The sequence below is a fragment of the Bipolaris victoriae genome (assembly GCF_000527765.1).
Source record: "Bipolaris victoriae FI3 unplaced genomic scaffold scaffold_152, whole genome shotgun sequence".
NCBI lineage: Eukaryota > Fungi > Ascomycota > Dothideomycetes > Pleosporales > Pleosporaceae > Bipolaris > Bipolaris victoriae.
The window spans coordinates 42,757-59,919 of NW_014575240.1; the positions used below are offsets into that span (position 1 = coordinate 42,757).

Genomic DNA, 17,163 nt, shown 5'->3' on the forward strand with positions numbered 1-17,163 from the left:
GCTTTCTTCACGCGTAGTCATGTTTTTGGCGATCGCCGCCACTGGTTTTTAATTACCCTATTTTCCCTCCTTGCTCTTCTGCATAGCACACGCGTACTTACAGCACCATGTTAGCTGATTTATAGTGCATTGTCCATTGTCTCAGTTTTGTCCTGTTGAACCCTAGTCACCAACCCGTCGTCTTCTTCCGTAACCACACGCGAGGCGGCCAAGTCAACGACAGTGCTTTGGCCCCCTTCAACCCGACTCGGTACTGCAGCACTGTCACACAATGTACCGTCGCGACCCTATAGTCTCTTCATCACCTCCTCCTCCTGTCGGATCACGCGCTACTTCGCATAGCGACGACGACGACGACCACCAAGATCCTTACGTCACTCAGCCTACGCAAATTCTCGCTGAACACTCGCCCTTCTTCCCAGCGCCTTCTGATACCACGCAACCCACGCAGCCCACACAAATTCTCACACCGCGCGCAAATCGAGTCCAACACACAGCCTCCTCGCAGTTGCAAGTCCCCCGCTCGTCTCCCACTATCCAGCGATACTCGTCGCCCATCATGTCGCCAACCCAGTCGCAACGGCCGTATGGAGGTTACAGCAACCCAATGGCACCTCCTGGTACAAGTTTTTTTCCTCCACAAGCCGTTCGCAAGCCAATCGTCGATTTGACCTCGGACGATCCCCCTGTCGAACGCGATCCAGACGAAGACGAGTCCGAGTACAGATCTAATATACCACTGTCAAAAATTGAAATGGCCTCTATGGCGTCGAGGATTGAGGAGACACCGCAAAAACCAACATGGGATCTCTCTGGATTCAAATATAATGGTGACCAGTCGCGAAAACGACCGTCTGAAGGACCTGCCTCGAGTTCGCCACCAAAGAGACAAAAGCCCCTCCCGCGACAAGGGGGACCTTCTCGCGCTCTGCCTGTGGATTTGACCGAAGACTCAAACATGACCTTGGAGGATATCACCGACTTCGCCATGCAGCGCAACGTAAAGCGGTTGCAAGCCATATATCCTAACCGATCAGTGAAGCAGCTACATGAAGCTTTAACTAAGAAGAAGGGCGAATTTTCAGATGCATGTTCGTACTTGGCAGAAGAGGAGTCTGAGGACGAGTTGCTTCGGTCTCCACAGCTTGGAGTGGCCCAAACCAAGTCAATACCGACTGTGAAGAAGACTGCACAGCGTGGTTTGAAGCAGCCTGTGCAATCATTACAGAACAAATATTCAAAGTTGGGGGCGACTCAAAACAGCCCTGTAGTGATTGACAGTCCTGAGAAGGAAGCACCAAAACGGAAAGGCCGACTTGTTAGCGGAAGAGATCGCAAGCCGAAGATGGCGTTTTCGTCCTCACCGGAACCCACTCCACGACCGCAGCAACAATCCAAGAAGCAAGCGCCAATTACGGTCTCTTCAGATGAGGATGAGGGTATCGATGCAGAGCTTGTAGTTGATGACGACTCAGAGGCAAGCGCAGCTCCAGAGAACAATTTCAGCGACGATGCCTTGTTGAACTTCTTCAATACTTGCACTGTGGAGGCCATGGTGGACTTGTCAAGCCACAAAGAAGAAGACATCAAAGAGATATTCAAGGAACGCCCGTTCGCCTCGCTTGATGCTGTCCGAAAAATACACGTAGACCTTGCACCAGCCGAGAAAGGCAAGAAGAAGGCTCGCAAGCCGCGTATTACAACAGGTGCAAGGCTAGTGGAATCTACCGAAGGCATGTGGAACGCCTACTCAACCATTGACTCGGTTGTCAAACAATGTGAAGCACTTGGAAAACCAATGGTTGCAGGCATGGCACGATGGGGAATCGACATTTTCGGCGCGTCTACTGAGGAGGGAATGGATGTCACAAGTCTTGACGATAGTGATACCAACTCAGCACGGGATTCCGGCTATCATACACCAAAGAGCAGCACCAGTAGCGATACTGAGTCCAAGAGCATACGCAAAGCAGTCGGTCGTACAAAACTGCTCAAGCAGCCCTCAATCATGAATGATGACATTGAGCTCAAGGACTATCAAGTCGTCGGTCTTAACTGGCTCAATCTTCTCTGGCAAACTGAGACCTCTGGCATTCTGGCAGATGACATGGGTTTGGGAAAAACTTGTCAAATTATTGCTTTCTTGTCGCATCTGAAAGAAGCAGGTAGCGGAAAGCCTGCACTCATTGTTGTACCTGGATCGACTTTAGAGAACTGGTGTCGTGAGTTTGAGCGCTTTTCAAGCTCCATCAACTTCACTCCATACTACGGATCTCAAGCTGAACGTTTCTCGCACCAAGAGAGCATTCACCAGAACATCAGACAGGAAACGTGCGACGTAATTATCACAACATACGATCTCACATTCAGGAAGGAAGACCTCATCTTTCTCAAGAAGTGCAGACCTGAAATCTGCATCTTTGATGAAGGACATATGCTGAAGAATGCCAACACGATTCGATACAAGAGCTTGATGAAGATTCCCACCAAGTGCAGGATTCTGTTGACTGGCACACCACTGCAGAACAGTCTCCAAGAACTCATGTCGATTCTTGGGTTCTTGATGCCGCAGGTGTTCTACGGCGATCAGCAGGAGGAAGTCCAGGAGATGTTACAAATCTTGTTCAAACACAAGGCTAAGACCATGGAGAGCGATTCACACAGCTCTTTGTTGTCTGCTCAGCGTATCCAGCGTGCTCGTACCATGTTGACACCCTTCATTTTGAGGAGGAAGAAGGCTCAAGTGCTCAAGCACCTGCCGAAGAAGACTTCTCGCGTCGAGTACTGTGAGCTCACAGATACCCAGAGGACCCTGTACAACGAGCAGCTAGCGAAGCAGCGCAAGATTCTCGAGGACAGGGCTGCCGGCATCGCTGTCAAAGACCATGCTAACGTGATGATGAAGCTCCGCCAAGCAGCTATTCATTCCCTTCTGTTCCGTCACCGCTATGACAACAACACCATCCGGAAAATGTCAAAGGCCTGTCTCAAAGAAGATATGTTTGCCGAGAGCAACCCAGACATTATATACGAAGAGCTCGAGCTCTACCAAGACTACCAATGCCACCAACTCGCCACCAAGTACCGAGCGCTCAAGAAATTCGAGCTCCAAAACCAGGAATGGATGGACTCAGGCAAAGTCACTGCACTCCTTGCCCTGCTCAAAAAGTATAAAGAAAACGGCGACCGCGCCCTGGTCTTTAGTCAATTCACCTCCGTCATGGACATCCTCGGTTGGGTATTCGACGACCACGACATAAACTTCATGCGCATGGACGGTTCTACCCCGATTCAAGAACGCCAGTCACTCATGGACATCTTCTACCAAGACGAATCCATTCAACTCTTCATGATCAGCACCAAGAGCGGCGGTGCAGGCATTAATCTCGCCTGCGCAAACAAAGTCATCATCTTCGACTCGAGCTTCAACCCCCAGGACGATATCCAAGCTGAGAACCGGGCTCATCGCGTTGGTCAGACGAGGGAGGTCGAAGTCGTCAGACTCGTCACCAAGGGTACGGTCGAAGAGCAGATTTATGCCCTGGGCATTAGCAAGTTGGAGCTTGATAAGATGGTCCAGGGTGAGGAAGAGGGCGCGCCGAAAGCCAAGGGGAAGAAGAAGGATGAGCCGGCGGTCGGGGCGGCGTTGAGTAAAGCTGAAGAAGCGGGTATGGCGGCTGTGGAGATGATGATGATGCAGCAATTGCAGTCGCCGCCTGACGAGAAGAAGAAGAAAAAAAAGAATGCTGGTGATGATGCCACTGCGGATCTCAAAGAGCAGTTTCTCTCCGGACTCAAGAGTGCGGGACTGGATGTCGCTGTGTAGGACGAATATCCTCACAACTTTCTTGTTTTTTTGTTCTTTGTACCGTCTCGACTTCCCCAACACCACTGAACCTTTGGATCATGTTTTTTTTATACCAGACAAACGAATGACCTGCAACTTCTGTTTTTTTTCTACATACATCTTATGTTCGAAAGTCCCACTAACTACGATTTGTCTCGATCCAACCCCCCCCCCCCCTTTTAGTTAACTATATTTTGAGCGATGTTTCACATCTACCCTTTTGTTTTTTTTCTCTGTACGTACGTTGAACTTGTAACCATCGAACACGTAGCATCGAGCGAGGAGGGACGGCGTTTTCTACATTTGCATCTACTGTGAGACACAAAAGAAAAATTTAGAAATGGTGGATATCCCCAATCGGACGTTTGTAATCGAAATAACTTTCTTTTTTTCCATCATTCACTTCTATCATCTAGTCTCAAGTCTGCTATTGCCGTGTCACGATGGTAAAGATGTTTGAAAAAAAAGGGCTAGATTAAATACATATAGAGAGAGTGGTCTAACGCTAAACCAACGAAGTAGTCAACTAGAAAAAAAAGCTAGATAGATACAGAAAGAGGAAAAAGAAAAAAGACTTTGTTAATCAATATACCCAGACTTTCCACTCCTCTCGCTTTCCAAGCCCAAACAAGGCCCCTATATACAAGTAAAGTGCTCAAAAACGCACGATATTTAGACTTGTAAGTTTGGGATTTGCGGTATAAGAGGTAAAGTAAAGCACATAGGGTGGCCAAGTCTAGTCCTTTACACTGACACCGGCTTTGTCTTGTGCTTTAGCGGGTTGCTCCTGGGTCTTGGGGTCCTTCTCGTCTTGTTCTTCTTCTCCGCTGCTTTCCTCTTCGTCATTGTCACTATCTTCTTCATCGTCGTCGTCATCCTCTTCTTCCTCTTCTTTCTTCTTTGCTGGTACAGCTGCTTTTCCCTTTGCGGCTTCGCCCTCTGCTTCTTCTTCTTCGTCGGTTTCTTCCTCGTCGCTGTCGTCTTCATCCTCCTCGGAACTGCTTTCCTTGGTTACGGCGGCAACAGCAGCCCCATCCTTTGTGGCTGCAGCTGTGCTAGCATCCTTGTCTGTCTCCTCCTCATCTTCCTCCTCAGAGCTTTCCTCTTCGGAGTCTTCTTCCTCCTCGTCACTACCCTCCTTATCCTCTTCCTCTTTACTAGCTTCTGCCTGCGTAGTGCTTACCGGACCAGCACTCAGCGCGGGGTTCTTGGCATCATCATGCATGGAAGGAGGTGTTTGGACGGGTTTCTGTACATCAGATATTTTGGGAATGCTCTTTGCGGCAGTTGCTTTTGACGTCTTTGCATCCTTTGGCTTTGCATCCTTTGGCTTTGCGTCCTTGGGTTTGACTGCAGCCTTGCTAGCAGATGTCGAGGTCGCAGCCCTTCTGGCTGATGCAGAGGTTGCAGAGGTTGCAGTTTTGCTTGTAGATGCAGATGCAGTTTTGGGCTTGGACTTTGGCGCAGCCTTTGGCATGCCAAAGAGACCAGTTGTGGGTTTCCGTGTTGTTGTTGTCGTTGTCGATGATGATGATGACGCTTTTGGTATTTTAGAGCCTGTAGTGCTCGTCTTCGTATCCTTTGGTTTGACATCTTTTGCTTTGACGTCTTTTGCTTTTGTATCTTTCGCCTTGGTGTCCTTAGCCTTGACATCTTTGCTGACAGAGGGCTTGACTATCGCCTTCACCCCCTTCTTTACCTCGGTCTTTGCTTCTGTCTTTGATCCGGCCTTTGCTGCAGTTTTTATTCCAGTCTTTGTTGTAGCCTTTGCTTCAGTCTTTGGTGCAGCCTTAGTCTCAGTCTTTGGTGCAGCTGTAGCCTCAGTCTTTGCTTCAGTCTCTTCTTCGGTTGTCGCCTCAGCTTTTGCCTCATCCTTCACTTCCACCTCCGCCTCCGCTTCTTCCTTTACATCTTCCTTTACATCTTCCTTTACATCTTCCTTTACATCTGCCTCCACCGTGGGAGCATCCGCCTTTGCATCCGTCGTGACGCTGGGTGTAGTCGGTGTCGCAACCTTTGGTGTACCAGGCAGGGGAACGGTCCGGGGCGAAAGAACATTCTTCAGTTCCTCCTTTAACGGACTCTTGAGCATCGAAGCAGAAGTCGGGGTATTCGTCTTCTCGGCCAACAGCGGATTGGTAGTCTTGATATTGCCAGGGGTGGGCTTCAATGAAGCTGCCTTCTTTGCTGCTTCAGCACCCAGCTCTCGCAACGCGAGATTCGTCTCTGGGCTTAGGGTTGGGGTGGTATCTTCCTTTGCAGCTGCGCTCTTGAGCGATGTGGGCGCGGCGGTGCTGGTGGAGGCGGCCATGGGCGGCGGCCCTGGTTTGGCGGGAAAGGGGGTGAAGGCTGAGGTCACCCCCAGTGCCTCTCTGATCTCGTCGTATTCGTTCCATTCTTCAATCTCAGTGATGCCCTATTTCAATGTTAATCTTTAGGTACTGGCTACACTCTGTGTATTGTACCTACACCTAGCACATATCCCTCCTTGACTATCAGGGGCAACTTCTTTCCACTTGCTCTCCGCTGGAACAGCTTCTTAGCTAGCTCGTCAGTAGCTGTGTCTACCCCTTTAAATGGGATCTTGTTCGCTCTGAGAATTGTTTCGATTCGCGAGGTGGCAGTGATGATGTGCGAAGACCCGGCGGTCAGGGATGTGAAGAGGTATATGGTCGGGTCGTTGTCGTAAACGCTGAGTTCAGTCATGGCTGGAGCTCTGCTGGGGTTGATGAAGTATGGACAGCTCTAGTGTATAGAATGCGGTTATGTAAAAGGCAGAAAACGTAACGAGGGAGATTAAATAGCACTACGCAGCTTTATGCAAGCATGGAACAAGTGGCAGCAATTGTGTGTTTCACGAGTAAGGTATGCTCGAGGGTCGAGGTGTCGAGCGCGAGCCCCTCGTTGGCGCGGGGTCTGGCTTGGACCCTGACTCAAGAATAGCCCGCCACATGCACGAGAAAGTCTCCGACGCGTCACGGTTCAAACTACATCATTTCTTTTGCGAAAACATGGCTTGCATTTGCTAATCTCCACTTCAACGACATTACTAATTATCCGAAAACATATGAATACTGCTTCTTGGTTCTCATAAATAGACATTATCCTATAGATGGAGACCCATTTGAGAATTTGCCAGCAAGGACAGTCGTGAGCGCATCTCTGACTTCGAACTCCTCGAGGACGGCACCAAATCTACCAAGCATTAGCAGGGACTAGCAGATACCCAGTACTCGTAACTTACCCGTAGCAGCGGACTTTGGCGAGGAGCTCTCCCTTGAGGAGCTCGAAGTCCTCTTTGGATAGATCCCGCAGTCTGTCGTGCTGGAGGATCTTTGCCCAAGCCATGATGGGCGTAATCTCCCCGTCAAGGGGTAGACGATTGCTCAAATCCAGGAGCTTCATCAGATCCGGCATGTTGACGTCGGGCATCTGGTGAGGATACTTCTCCTCGGGGCAGTTTGTGATGTGCGCATCAGGAGGTGCCGTGGCCATGAGGGCGTGGCCGCTAATGTTCTCGTCGGCATCATGGGCGCGTACCATTAGGAACTGCATGTGGTCCATACAAGGTCGCTCGAGCCTGTCCGACACGACTTGTCAGAGCATATCTTGTCAAGACCAAAGAGAAACGTACGAGAGTTGAAGGAAACAAGGCAGAAAAGACGTAAGCGCATTACTGCTGGGGTGGAGGAGAAAGATAGGGCGTTCGGTCGTACGTTAAAACGAAATCTATGCCAATTTGGTCATAGTCCAGTCCTTGCTGGTGATGGTGCTGCTGCTGCTGGGCTTGATGCTGCAGAGTCAAAGGCTGACCACTCATGCCATCGTGAGAGGCCGAACCGCGTGTTGGTGGTGAGGTGTAGCCAGTAGAGGCTGAACCTGGTCCATAGCCTGACACGCTGCCTGTCGAACTTCCGTAGGTGGAGCTCCCAACTTGGGCCATACCGTTGGAGGGCCGACCCGAAAGGTCAAAGGCGATGCCATGCGCCATGAGTAGCTCACGAAGCCTCCTGTTCTCCTCGGCGTAGGCATCACGCTCACGCGAAGTAGCGGCGAATGTGTCCTTGAGACGGATGACCTCCTGTTCGAGAGCCTTGATATACAGCTCTTTTCTCTCACGATGTGTTCTTGCAAACAAAGTTAGCATGTGATTGAGGTTGCGCATGGCTTTGCCGAGGTTACCTTTGCGCCTGACGATTCAGCTCTTGTCTGCGTGTCAAGGCAGGTTTGCTGTCGGGCTTGGGACCCCTTCTCTTTGGTGGTTGTCCATCTTTGCTGAATTAGTAATTACGAGTGAAACTAGGCAGACATGGACGGACCTCGGGTTGTCTTCTTGTCGGTTAAACTCTTGAAGAAGCCAAACTGGGCTAGAGGACTCTTTGATTCGCTGCCTATGGATTGCCATTGCCCTGTACTCTCCACGTCCGGCGCGAAAGCAGCCAAGCTACCTCTCCTACTGCTTCCTATGCTTCCCATGCTCATCTCCGACAGACATTCAGAATGTCGACGGGAAGCAGCAGGAGATGGGTAGTCGGTTGCAGCGCCGGCAGGAGGGTAAGTGGGCGCCATGGTTAGCATATGTGCATTCGGCCATGACATAAAGCGCTGATGCGACATTGCGTATAAAGATTAAAAGTTGATGAAGAAAATAATAAAAGAAAACAAGGACAAGCGTTCTGTATGTGTTCTGTATGCGTTCTGTGTGCGTATGTGTACCGAGCTTGGATGCGGGGAAGGGAAGCGTTGTATGGCCATGTATATGTAGCGTCCTCGAAGCCTTGTATCCGACTGAGGCAGGTAAAAAATCGTCGAGTGGCATGTCGTTCATGCATCGTTGCCAATGGCCGGCACAGAGAAGAGCCGTGAGGCTCGAGTGGACGCTTATACCGACGCGGGAATGGCGGGCTTGACCGAGACTCAATCTGTCTCCGCAGCGCCCGTTTAAGGTGTGGAGTCGAGATGGAAAGGGAATCGAAGCATAGGCGGCCAATCACGAGGCCGAGGGTCCACGCGCCAAGAACGGAGACAAAACACAACAAACGTCAAAGAGGAGGGTCTTATTAAAGCGCGCCGCACCAGATGAAGGCAGGAAAAAAAAGGCCAACTTACCACTCCCGTTTGGATGACTCGAGTCACCGACCGAGGGGTCGGTCTTGATGGTGGCGGCCATACTATGTGTGCTGCATGGATCAGCACCAGGTGCAGTTTGGCAGCGGCGAATCCAAGAGTATCTTGTCTGCGAGCGGACCGAAGGCTGCTCGACGCTTTTGGCGGAGGAGCGTGGGTGGTGTGGAGAGTAGAGACACACTAGTTGTCGACGTCTGTCAGCCCACACGCAATCCCTGTGCACATCCGAAACATACACACACACACACACACGCAGAGAGACAGTCGTCCGATACTGCTTGCGACGGGGCAGACGGTGTTCACAAAAGGTCAGGCTGGTACCCCAAGGCGTCGCTGTCGTGTACTTTGAGCACGCGTGCCCAAGGCTTTGCCGTTGGCTTCCGGATGCTGGTGAGGCGCACCGCCGGAGGATGGGAGGGCGCGGCAGGCTGTAGGCACGAGGTGGAGCGGGTTGTGGGCGTGGGTGTAGGCGTGGGCGTGGGCGAGTGGTGGCTGAGGCAATTGAGACGTGCGATGTGCTCTTGGCGTCGCAGGCGCGGAGAAGCTGGTGTAGCACAGCAGAAGACGGGGGATCTCTGGGCGACGACGGCTGAGAACAACTCTTACACTTGCGGTGCGATGTCGACGGTAGTTTAGTACCAATTCGCCCGCACAGCAATGCGCTACCCACCCAAGCTGATCGGCGCGAGGGCACAGGCCCGCCCATGGATTTGGAAGACGAAGCGGCCAATGCACGGCGACAAGCCGACAGCAGCGTCTGGCCGAGCCATCAGCCCATGCTCCCGCCCCGTCTCGACTGGTGGGTGTCTAGTGCATCGTCACTGTCCAGGTACGGCTCTGCCCTCCATGTTCTCTGCCTGCATAGGGGCTCGAGCTAACCCCTCCTCGCTCTCCGTCTCCAGGTGGCGCACTGCCATGGTCATGACCATGGCCATGGCCACATGCATCCCCGCGGCACAGCGCCAAAGAAACCTTCACGTCCCAAACACTCATCTACCCTACCCTACCCTGCCCACCAAAAGGCCGTGACCATGGGTTCGCTTGTCAAGTAGCCGTCATACAAGACCAGCTAGTCTTGGCCGCTATAGATCTCTCCGAAACACTTCGGACATGCTACTTGCCCACTGTGCATGCAGCACTCACCTCTCTGCCTCGGGTCCGTCTTCACGGTAACTTTGCTATTTGTGTGAGTGTGTGTGCGAGGTGGCAAGGTTACGTGCATATTTCTATCTACTCGGTCTTGGCCTGACCTGATATGACCATGACACCTCACCAAGCACAACAACATGACTCTGAGACTAGGGTAGTATCAATTTTTTTTTCCACTACTTAGGGCTTGTTGGCAAGGATCTTCTCAATCTCTTCCAAGACCTCTGGAGTCAACTTGGGCAGCAGCTTCAGGGCAGCACAGTTGTCTCTGACCTGTTCGGGCTTCGATGCTCCGAGGATGACGGTGCTAACATTGGGGTTGCTTGCAGCCCAGGCAAGCGCCAGCTGCGTCGTGTTGCCTCCAAGCCTCTCTGCAATCTTGGTGAGCTCCTTAACCTTCTTGATCTTAGCCTGTCCCTCGTCACTCTTGAGTTCCTCAATCGTCTTCTTGAAGAACTCGGAGTTGGTTGCGAAGCGGCTGTCCTCGGGGATACCGTCGTTGTACTTGCCCGTAAGCATGCCACTCGCCAGAGGGCTCCAGATGGTGGTACCGTATTGGTACTTCTTGTACAATGGAGCATACTCTTTCTCAAACCTCTCACGGTGGAAGGCGTTGTACTGCGGCTGCTCGACGACTGGGGCAATGAGGTTGTACTTCTCTGCTATGTCGCACGCTTCTTGAATCTGCTCTGCAGACCACTCAGAAGTGCCCCAGTAATAGGCCAAGTTCATGTTGATTGTCTGGGTGAAGGCCTCGACTATCTCCTTCATCGGTACACTAGCAGAAGCACATTAGCAAATGCACCTGACGAAAAAGGCGTGTCATTGCATACTCGGGGTCGAAGCGATGAGCAAAGACAATGTCGACATAGGAGTGCTCAAGTCGCTTCAGAGAGCTCTTCAAGCCCTCGACAATGTGCTTCTTAGACAGACCCCTGCACACTGGTTAGCCAAGAAGCAACACGGGATGAGGTCCACCTGCCTGGTGTTGGGCTCCTGCCTCCGTGTTCCAAAAAAGATCTGTCAATCAAACATGTCAATCAAACATGTCGGTCTGAACCATGGAATGGTGTTGCACATGGCGCTACTTACCTTTGTTGACAAGACATACTCGTCACGCGGCCATTGCAGCTCCTTGAAGGCCTTGCCCATTTCAATCTCACACTCTCCAGCCGCATAAACCTCGGCAGTGTCGAAGAAGTTGATTCCGTGGTTCCAGGCCTCCTCCATGCAGTCCTTGACGATGGAGCCCTTCTGGGTTCCTCCGTACGTCAACCAACCGCCGAGGGACAGGACCGACACCTTGAGGCCGGCCGGGCCCAGGCGCCTGAACTGCATGTCCTTTGGGTCGAATTTGGATTCTACGGGCATCTTGGCGGTGCTTTGAGGGTGTTGAGCTGGTGAGAAGAAGAAGAAGCTTTAGAGTGTGAGGGTGTCAATTGCGGGCGCCGGACGAGCATGAGGGGCACGGCATTGGAGACGATTTGGTGGGGCGAGCCGCGGGCCGGCTTAATGATGTCACGAACTATGCATTAAAAAGCAGCTGCCGACATAAGTAGTGTATGGCAAGATGTGGCTAGTGTATGTACTCTGGAGCAGAGGCAAGCCGCGGGTGGCTGACCAGAGAGATCTAGACAGCTGAGCGAGGCTTAACACATTAGTAAACAAGGCAGCCGTCGCGCATGGACTTGGCGCTCCAAAGCAGAAAAGGCACGCAAGGCGCAGGGCGTCTTGTTAGTGGCTTGCAGGTGGCTCAGTAGTCGCACGTGCGCCCGCGTCCAGCCAGATCAGGCCGCCTGAGACAAGATGAAGGGCTGGTCAGCACGCTGCAATTATGCCCCGCTGCCGGCCAGCCATGCGCTGGCTGCTGGAGCTGAACAGGATGCCTCATGTAGCACAATGGCCTTGCAATTTTACTTGTAGTGGTGCTAGAGTCGATTTTGACAGTTGTTGAATGGCATTGGCAAAGGCTTGTCGCCGTCTGTTTCACGTTTCGAAACGCGACCACCAGCTGAACTGCACTCGTCCAATCACCCGCCCACAACGCCTGGTCACGTGCGTTGCCATCGCGCGCAAAGGAAATGATTGGCCGTGGCGGCTTGCTGATCGGTGGTTACGCTTACACCACTCCTGAAGGGCACATGGAGTAGGACGCCTGAAAGAAGCAGTCCACTGTGTGCACCGCCCTATATCTTGGGCGTTTGCTTCCTCATCACACTGCCTCATTGTCCATCCTTGAATTCTTTATTTAGCCATTCATTTTCTGCGGGGCAGAAGAACAGACCATTCACGCCTATTCTGTTAAGAGGCATTGTACATCCATTCTTTTCTTCTACATCATCACATAACAGAACATTCAAACCACTCCCTTTTCTCCACCATTGCCTATTCGTTCAAATACCCGGTTTCCCCACCACATCCACCAAGAATTCTATTTTCAACAACCTCCATCAAGCTTAAACATCCTCAACATGGGCTTCAAGAAGAACCTTTTCTGTGCGGGCGCTTTCGCCCTTGGCGCCCTTGCCGCACCCCTGCCTGACTGCCCGGATCCCGCCCCAGCTGCCGGCGGTCCTGCAGCCCTGACTGCGGCTACGCTTATCGCCATCGCCCCCAAGACCGAATCCTGCGCAGGTGCAGACTTCCCCGACGAGTGTGCAGATGCCTCAAAGGCCGCCACTGCTTTGAACGAGGCATTCAAGACCTACAAGATCACCTCAAAGGGAGAGCAGGCCGCAATCGTTGCCTATGAGCTATTCGAGAGCGGCGACTTCAAGTACAACAAGAACCACTTCCCCGGTCGCCCCGGACAGGGAACAAGGAGTAAGTACCACCACCATGCCAAGCCCCAACAAACATGCATACTGACCACCCGCCTTCTTTAGTGATGGCCATGCCCAACTACGTCGAGCAGTACGCCACCAGTGTCGCTGGCGCAGATGCCGTTGCAAAGGCCAAGGCTGCAGGAGGCGACGCCGGTTTGGTAGCCGTGCTTGCCCTTGTCAACAGCGACGACGAGAAGAGCTTCGGCAGCGCAGCCTGGTTCGTAAGCACAGTGTGCAGCCCTGAAGTCCGCGCCGGCCTTGCTGCTGCCACAAAGGACGGCTGGGACAAGTTCTTGAGCGAATGCGTCGAGACGCCCGCCGACCCTGCACGCGACCCTGCCTGGACTGCTGCCATTGCCAACATCAAGTAAAAAGGGTACTACTAAAGAACCTGTTCTTTGCCTTTGCTTCATGCCCACTTTCTCTTCTCTCTTGAATACTTTTACCATTATGTTTTCTTCATGTCATATTTTCAAAACATATATAGCCATTGACAATTGATATTCCTTCATGAATGCATTTTTCTTCTAGTTACCCATTTATCTCATCCCTTCAAGACTTACTCATCTTTGACCCAATACTCATCCTTTACAATCTCTGACATCGTTGCTCTCTTAGCCGGATTGAGAATGGTCATCCTTAAGATCCAACCTCTTCGCTTCGTCCGTGAGTTTAGGGACCGCGTTCTCCGCCCAATTTTAATGACTGCACTCTTGTCATGACGTACAGAGACACTTAGATCAGGCAAATCAATAAGTTTATTGCAAAAGACCGTGATGTCTTTTCAAATTCGAGCTGTAAACAAGCCACCTTGGTGATTTTTTGGGGTAGGTGGGGGGGGGGGCGTTGCGGTCAACAAGACGTTACTGCAGAATGAAATCGGGTTTACCCAGAGGTCGCAGTCAAGCTTACCTGGGCGCCAAGCCTTTTTTTGAGCTTGGGGCACGGCCGGTGAAGGTGAAGGTGCTTGAATAAGGGCAGGGGTGTAGGATTGAGGAATCGATAATTCAGAAGCGGAATAGAGGGCCAAAAAAAATATGATATTCTTTATCTGGCACGACGAAGGGAGTTGGGCTATGGCAAACATAAAGGGGTAGGCGTACTATCTTCCTTACTCAGTAGGAAAGTAGGGTGGATGAGGAGTTTTTTTCCCGTAGGATCATTATGTTGTATTCGTCTATCAATCATAGATCCTTATGCTGGTGTAACTAATTTCCGGTCTGTAAACTTCACCTTTAGTTCTACCGGCCTAACAAACCAGCCGTTGCGGAAACGAGCTTCACGCGACCCTTCTTCCAATTCAAGCTTGAGGCAATAGATTAGCCATTTTTGGACGTAGAAAACAACGCAGGAGAACGAGGGGGGGTTTAAACTCACCTCGAATCTTCGAAGAACAGCTGGAATGAGCTTGTAAACTTCCATCATGCCAATGTGTTTTCCAAGGCACACACGTGGCCCTTTGCCAAAACTCATAATGTAATAATCCATGTCTTTGATTCGAGCAATTTCGGCCTCGCGGTCTTTGGAGGGGTCTACGAGCCAGCGCTCGGGCACGAAGTCGTCGAGGTTGTCTCCGAAAATCTCGGGTCGACGATGGATAACCCATGCATTGCACCCGACGATTGTTCCTCCTTTGATGAACTCACCGTCGATCATCACTCCCTCGGGTGGAACAACTCGCTCAAACGGCAAGCCTGGGGCGGGGTGGAGGCGGAAAGCTTCTTTGATGCAGGCATCAAGGTAGGGAAGTCCCTGGCTCTCTTGCCACGTGACTGTTCCTGTTGCGTTATCTTTGAAGTGGCCTTGTGATGCTTTGCGATCAAGCTCTTCATACACCTTTTCCAAGCATCTCGGGTTTCTCAGAAGCGAGCCGAAAACACCACTCATTGATACGGCTGCAGGCTCGGATCCAGCAAAAGCCATGGAGACGCACATGGTAACAACAAGTTGATCGTTGAAAAAGTCTGGTCTGTCATGCTTGGCCTGGATGAACTTGGAGAGGAAGTCCTGTGGCATATTCGTATCGTTTCTTTGCCAAGCAAGATTCTCCTTCGAGAAGACCGTTCCAGAAGGATGCCGTTCGGCAAGGCGGGCCTTTGCGAAGCTTGCGACAGGATACGAAGAGTCGATCAGTCCGTACTTGGCTGCAAGCAACTTAATTGGGTTCTTTTTCCACAACTTGTCTAGAACAGGAATCTGTCCCACCTTTTTGCTGACCGTTAGTCGATACATGGAGAGAAAAAAGCAATATAAATTCTTACGTACCACGGCAGCATAGTCGAATAGGGCCGAGTTTCCTTTGACGATTCCCTCGATATCATAGTTACTCTCCAAAAAGCCATGCCTTTTAGAGTAAACTAGTTCACCGATAACGTCGAAAGTGTAGAATTGGAGCCACTGGTAGAAATCGCAATATTTACCAGTGTTCGAAAATCGTTCCTGTGTCTGGTGGAGAAATACGTCGTTGACAGAGTCAAAAATAGGCTCATACTGCATCTGGGCCGACATGGAAAAGACACTGTTAACGCTGCGCTTCAACTGCGAGTGATATTCTTCCGACTGGGTGCTAAATAGTGTTGGTAGCTTCTTTCCTTCCTTTGAAGTGGCCATCTGTACGGGGTAAAAGTCTGACTAGCCAGGGTTTAGCATGAGAGAATAGATCAGACAAGATAGTAACATGACTGTACCTTTGTAAAGCCTTTGCCCAAAGCGTATATAGCTTTTACAGATTTTGGGTTGGAAAAGGACAGGCAGTTTGGCCCAAGGCGGACGATATCTCCATGTTTGTTATGCAAATCTATATGCCACTGTTCAGGTCGTCTCTGCCATGCCTTGAAAAACCTGTACCAGTCGGTGAAAGCGCATGCCAGCGGTCCTGGATACTTGTTCAAATCTCGATTATAGTAGTTGCGGGCTAGATAAATGAACCCAGAGAATACGAGAGCCAGGGGCAAATATTGACTCAGCGTACGAGTGAGGATATCTGTGAGCATATTCAGAGGCGCTTTTGCTTCTGTATGCGATGTAATGGAGCAATCTGGTACGATTTATACATGAATTACACACGCCTCACAGAGCATCTTACTGACCTCCGAACCCATCTGCCGAATGAGCCCTGTACATACATGTACGAAAATATTTGATGTGGGGGCAGCAGCCAAGGAGCAGATCCGGTCCGAATTAGGATACTCGATTGGTTTTAATATGAAGTGAAGCCACCTTCCACAGCTGTTATAGCTTTGCATCAATTTTTTATAGTCCTTGTCAGTAATGGCAATGTTTCTGATGTGATAGCCTTCTAGGGCTCTACCGCAAATCTCAAAAGTTACTACGAGCGAGGGAGAGACGCTACGGGCTGATTCATCTTTGCCCAGTAAAAAGAGGTTACCCTAAAGCTATAGTGAGACACTCGAGGTGACGATCTTGGTGAACTGTAAGGCAAGATGTTTTTAGCTAGCATACTGAGGGCTTAATCTATCTGAAGTCCTGCTAAGTAAGAACGGGATAAGTCTCGGGGATTAAACACTTTCGTATTTGTATGTAGGTGACAAAGCGCATTGCTTTGCCAAGGAGGCCGAAATGGCACCGGTCATGCCAGGGGGTTCTTATAGCAAAAACTAGCAATATAGGGACTTGCCTCGGTTAGATCGATAGACTAACTGCGTGTCTCTATCTTGCAGAGCAGGGTATCCTGTACGCTGAGGAATTAGAGCTTTTGGAAACTGAGTACTCGCCCCAGACCTATGTTTTGGGATTGTTTAGTGGCTAGAAATCGGATAATGTGATGTAGAGTAGCTATTCGTTATCTTCTCTGACACTTTCCTTTACTCTACTTTCATGGCCATAGCAATAGCAGAAAATCCTATGCCCAACTCCGAGAGTTGTAACCTTGACTGTACCGTGTGGTGCTACCTCGGTGATACTGCTAAGTGACCGTCAGGGAGTGATGGGTTCTAGCCAAGGCGGAATATCGAGTAGGCCCAGGTAGTTCCTCAAGAGGACTGGAAAAGCCAATCGGATCATGTCTTATTATCGGTGTAGCTTATGCCGGATCTAGTAGTGATCAAAGATTGCAAACGGACGATGCCAAGAAGTGGTTGCATGTAATGACCCACCCATCATTCGAGCTTGGCCCATTTACGTTTCGCTCTGCTGTATGTACAGGCACAATATCGAGTTACCCGACCTAGAGCCCGGCGCACTACGTAACGTTCT

The 17,163-nt window shown here is 50.9% G+C and overlaps 8 protein-coding genes across 8 annotated transcripts; 2 read left to right on the forward strand and 6 right to left on the reverse strand.

Annotated features, from left to right (window-relative positions):
* Positions 1-271: 271 nt before the first annotated feature.
* On the forward strand, positions 272-3,826 carry COCVIDRAFT_113707 (hypothetical protein; the record flags this gene model as incomplete). The annotated part of the gene is made up of 1 exon (XM_014695645.1): positions 272-3,826. The coding sequence occupies one exon, from the start codon at positions 272-274 to the stop codon at positions 3,824-3,826; it is 3,555 nt and encodes a 1,184-aa protein (XP_014551131.1).
* Positions 3,827-4,583: 757 nt separating this feature from the next.
* On the reverse strand, positions 4,584-6,553 carry COCVIDRAFT_31287 (hypothetical protein; the record flags this gene model as incomplete). Its single annotated transcript, XM_014695646.1, has 2 exons — positions 4,584-6,263; positions 6,317-6,553. The coding sequence occupies 2 exons, from the start codon at positions 6,551-6,553 to the stop codon at positions 4,584-4,586; spliced, it is 1,917 nt and encodes a 638-aa protein (XP_014551132.1).
* A 395-nt stretch (positions 6,554-6,948) lies between these two features.
* COCVIDRAFT_31288 (hypothetical protein) lies at positions 6,949-8,416 on the reverse strand (the record flags this gene model as incomplete). The annotated part of the gene is made up of 5 exons (XM_014695647.1): positions 6,949-7,042; positions 7,092-7,427; positions 7,564-7,974; positions 8,030-8,117; positions 8,167-8,416. 5 exons carry the CDS (start codon positions 8,414-8,416, stop codon positions 6,949-6,951), a joined length of 1,179 nt encoding a protein of 392 aa, XP_014551133.1.
* An 867-nt stretch (positions 8,417-9,283) lies between these two features.
* Positions 9,284-9,909, reverse strand: COCVIDRAFT_20574 (hypothetical protein; the record flags this gene model as incomplete). Its single annotated transcript, XM_014695629.1, has 2 exons — positions 9,284-9,770; positions 9,854-9,909. The coding sequence occupies 2 exons, from the start codon at positions 9,907-9,909 to the stop codon at positions 9,284-9,286; spliced, it is 543 nt and encodes a 180-aa protein (XP_014551115.1).
* Positions 9,910-10,303: 394 nt separating this feature from the next.
* Positions 10,304-11,494, reverse strand: COCVIDRAFT_42525 (hypothetical protein; the record flags this gene model as incomplete). The annotated part of the gene is made up of 4 exons (XM_014695648.1): positions 10,304-10,901; positions 10,957-11,058; positions 11,106-11,143; positions 11,216-11,494. The coding sequence occupies 4 exons, from the start codon at positions 11,492-11,494 to the stop codon at positions 10,304-10,306; spliced, it is 1,017 nt and encodes a 338-aa protein (XP_014551134.1).
* Positions 11,495-12,594: 1,100 nt separating this feature from the next.
* COCVIDRAFT_20576 (hypothetical protein) lies at positions 12,595-13,319 on the forward strand (the record flags this gene model as incomplete). The annotated part of the gene is made up of 2 exons (XM_014695630.1): positions 12,595-12,946; positions 13,009-13,319. The coding sequence occupies 2 exons, from the start codon at positions 12,595-12,597 to the stop codon at positions 13,317-13,319; spliced, it is 663 nt and encodes a 220-aa protein (XP_014551116.1).
* Positions 13,320-14,142: 823 nt separating this feature from the next.
* COCVIDRAFT_113705 (hypothetical protein) lies at positions 14,143-15,558 on the reverse strand (the record flags this gene model as incomplete). Its single annotated transcript, XM_014695649.1, has 3 exons — positions 14,143-14,253; positions 14,326-15,153; positions 15,214-15,558. The coding sequence occupies 3 exons, from the start codon at positions 15,556-15,558 to the stop codon at positions 14,143-14,145; spliced, it is 1,284 nt and encodes a 427-aa protein (XP_014551135.1).
* A 50-nt stretch (positions 15,559-15,608) lies between these two features.
* COCVIDRAFT_113703 (hypothetical protein) lies at positions 15,609-15,941 on the reverse strand (the record flags this gene model as incomplete). Its single annotated transcript, XM_014695650.1, has 1 exon — positions 15,609-15,941. The coding sequence occupies one exon, from the start codon at positions 15,939-15,941 to the stop codon at positions 15,609-15,611; it is 333 nt and encodes a 110-aa protein (XP_014551136.1).
* Between the last annotated feature and the right edge of the window lie 1,222 nt (positions 15,942-17,163).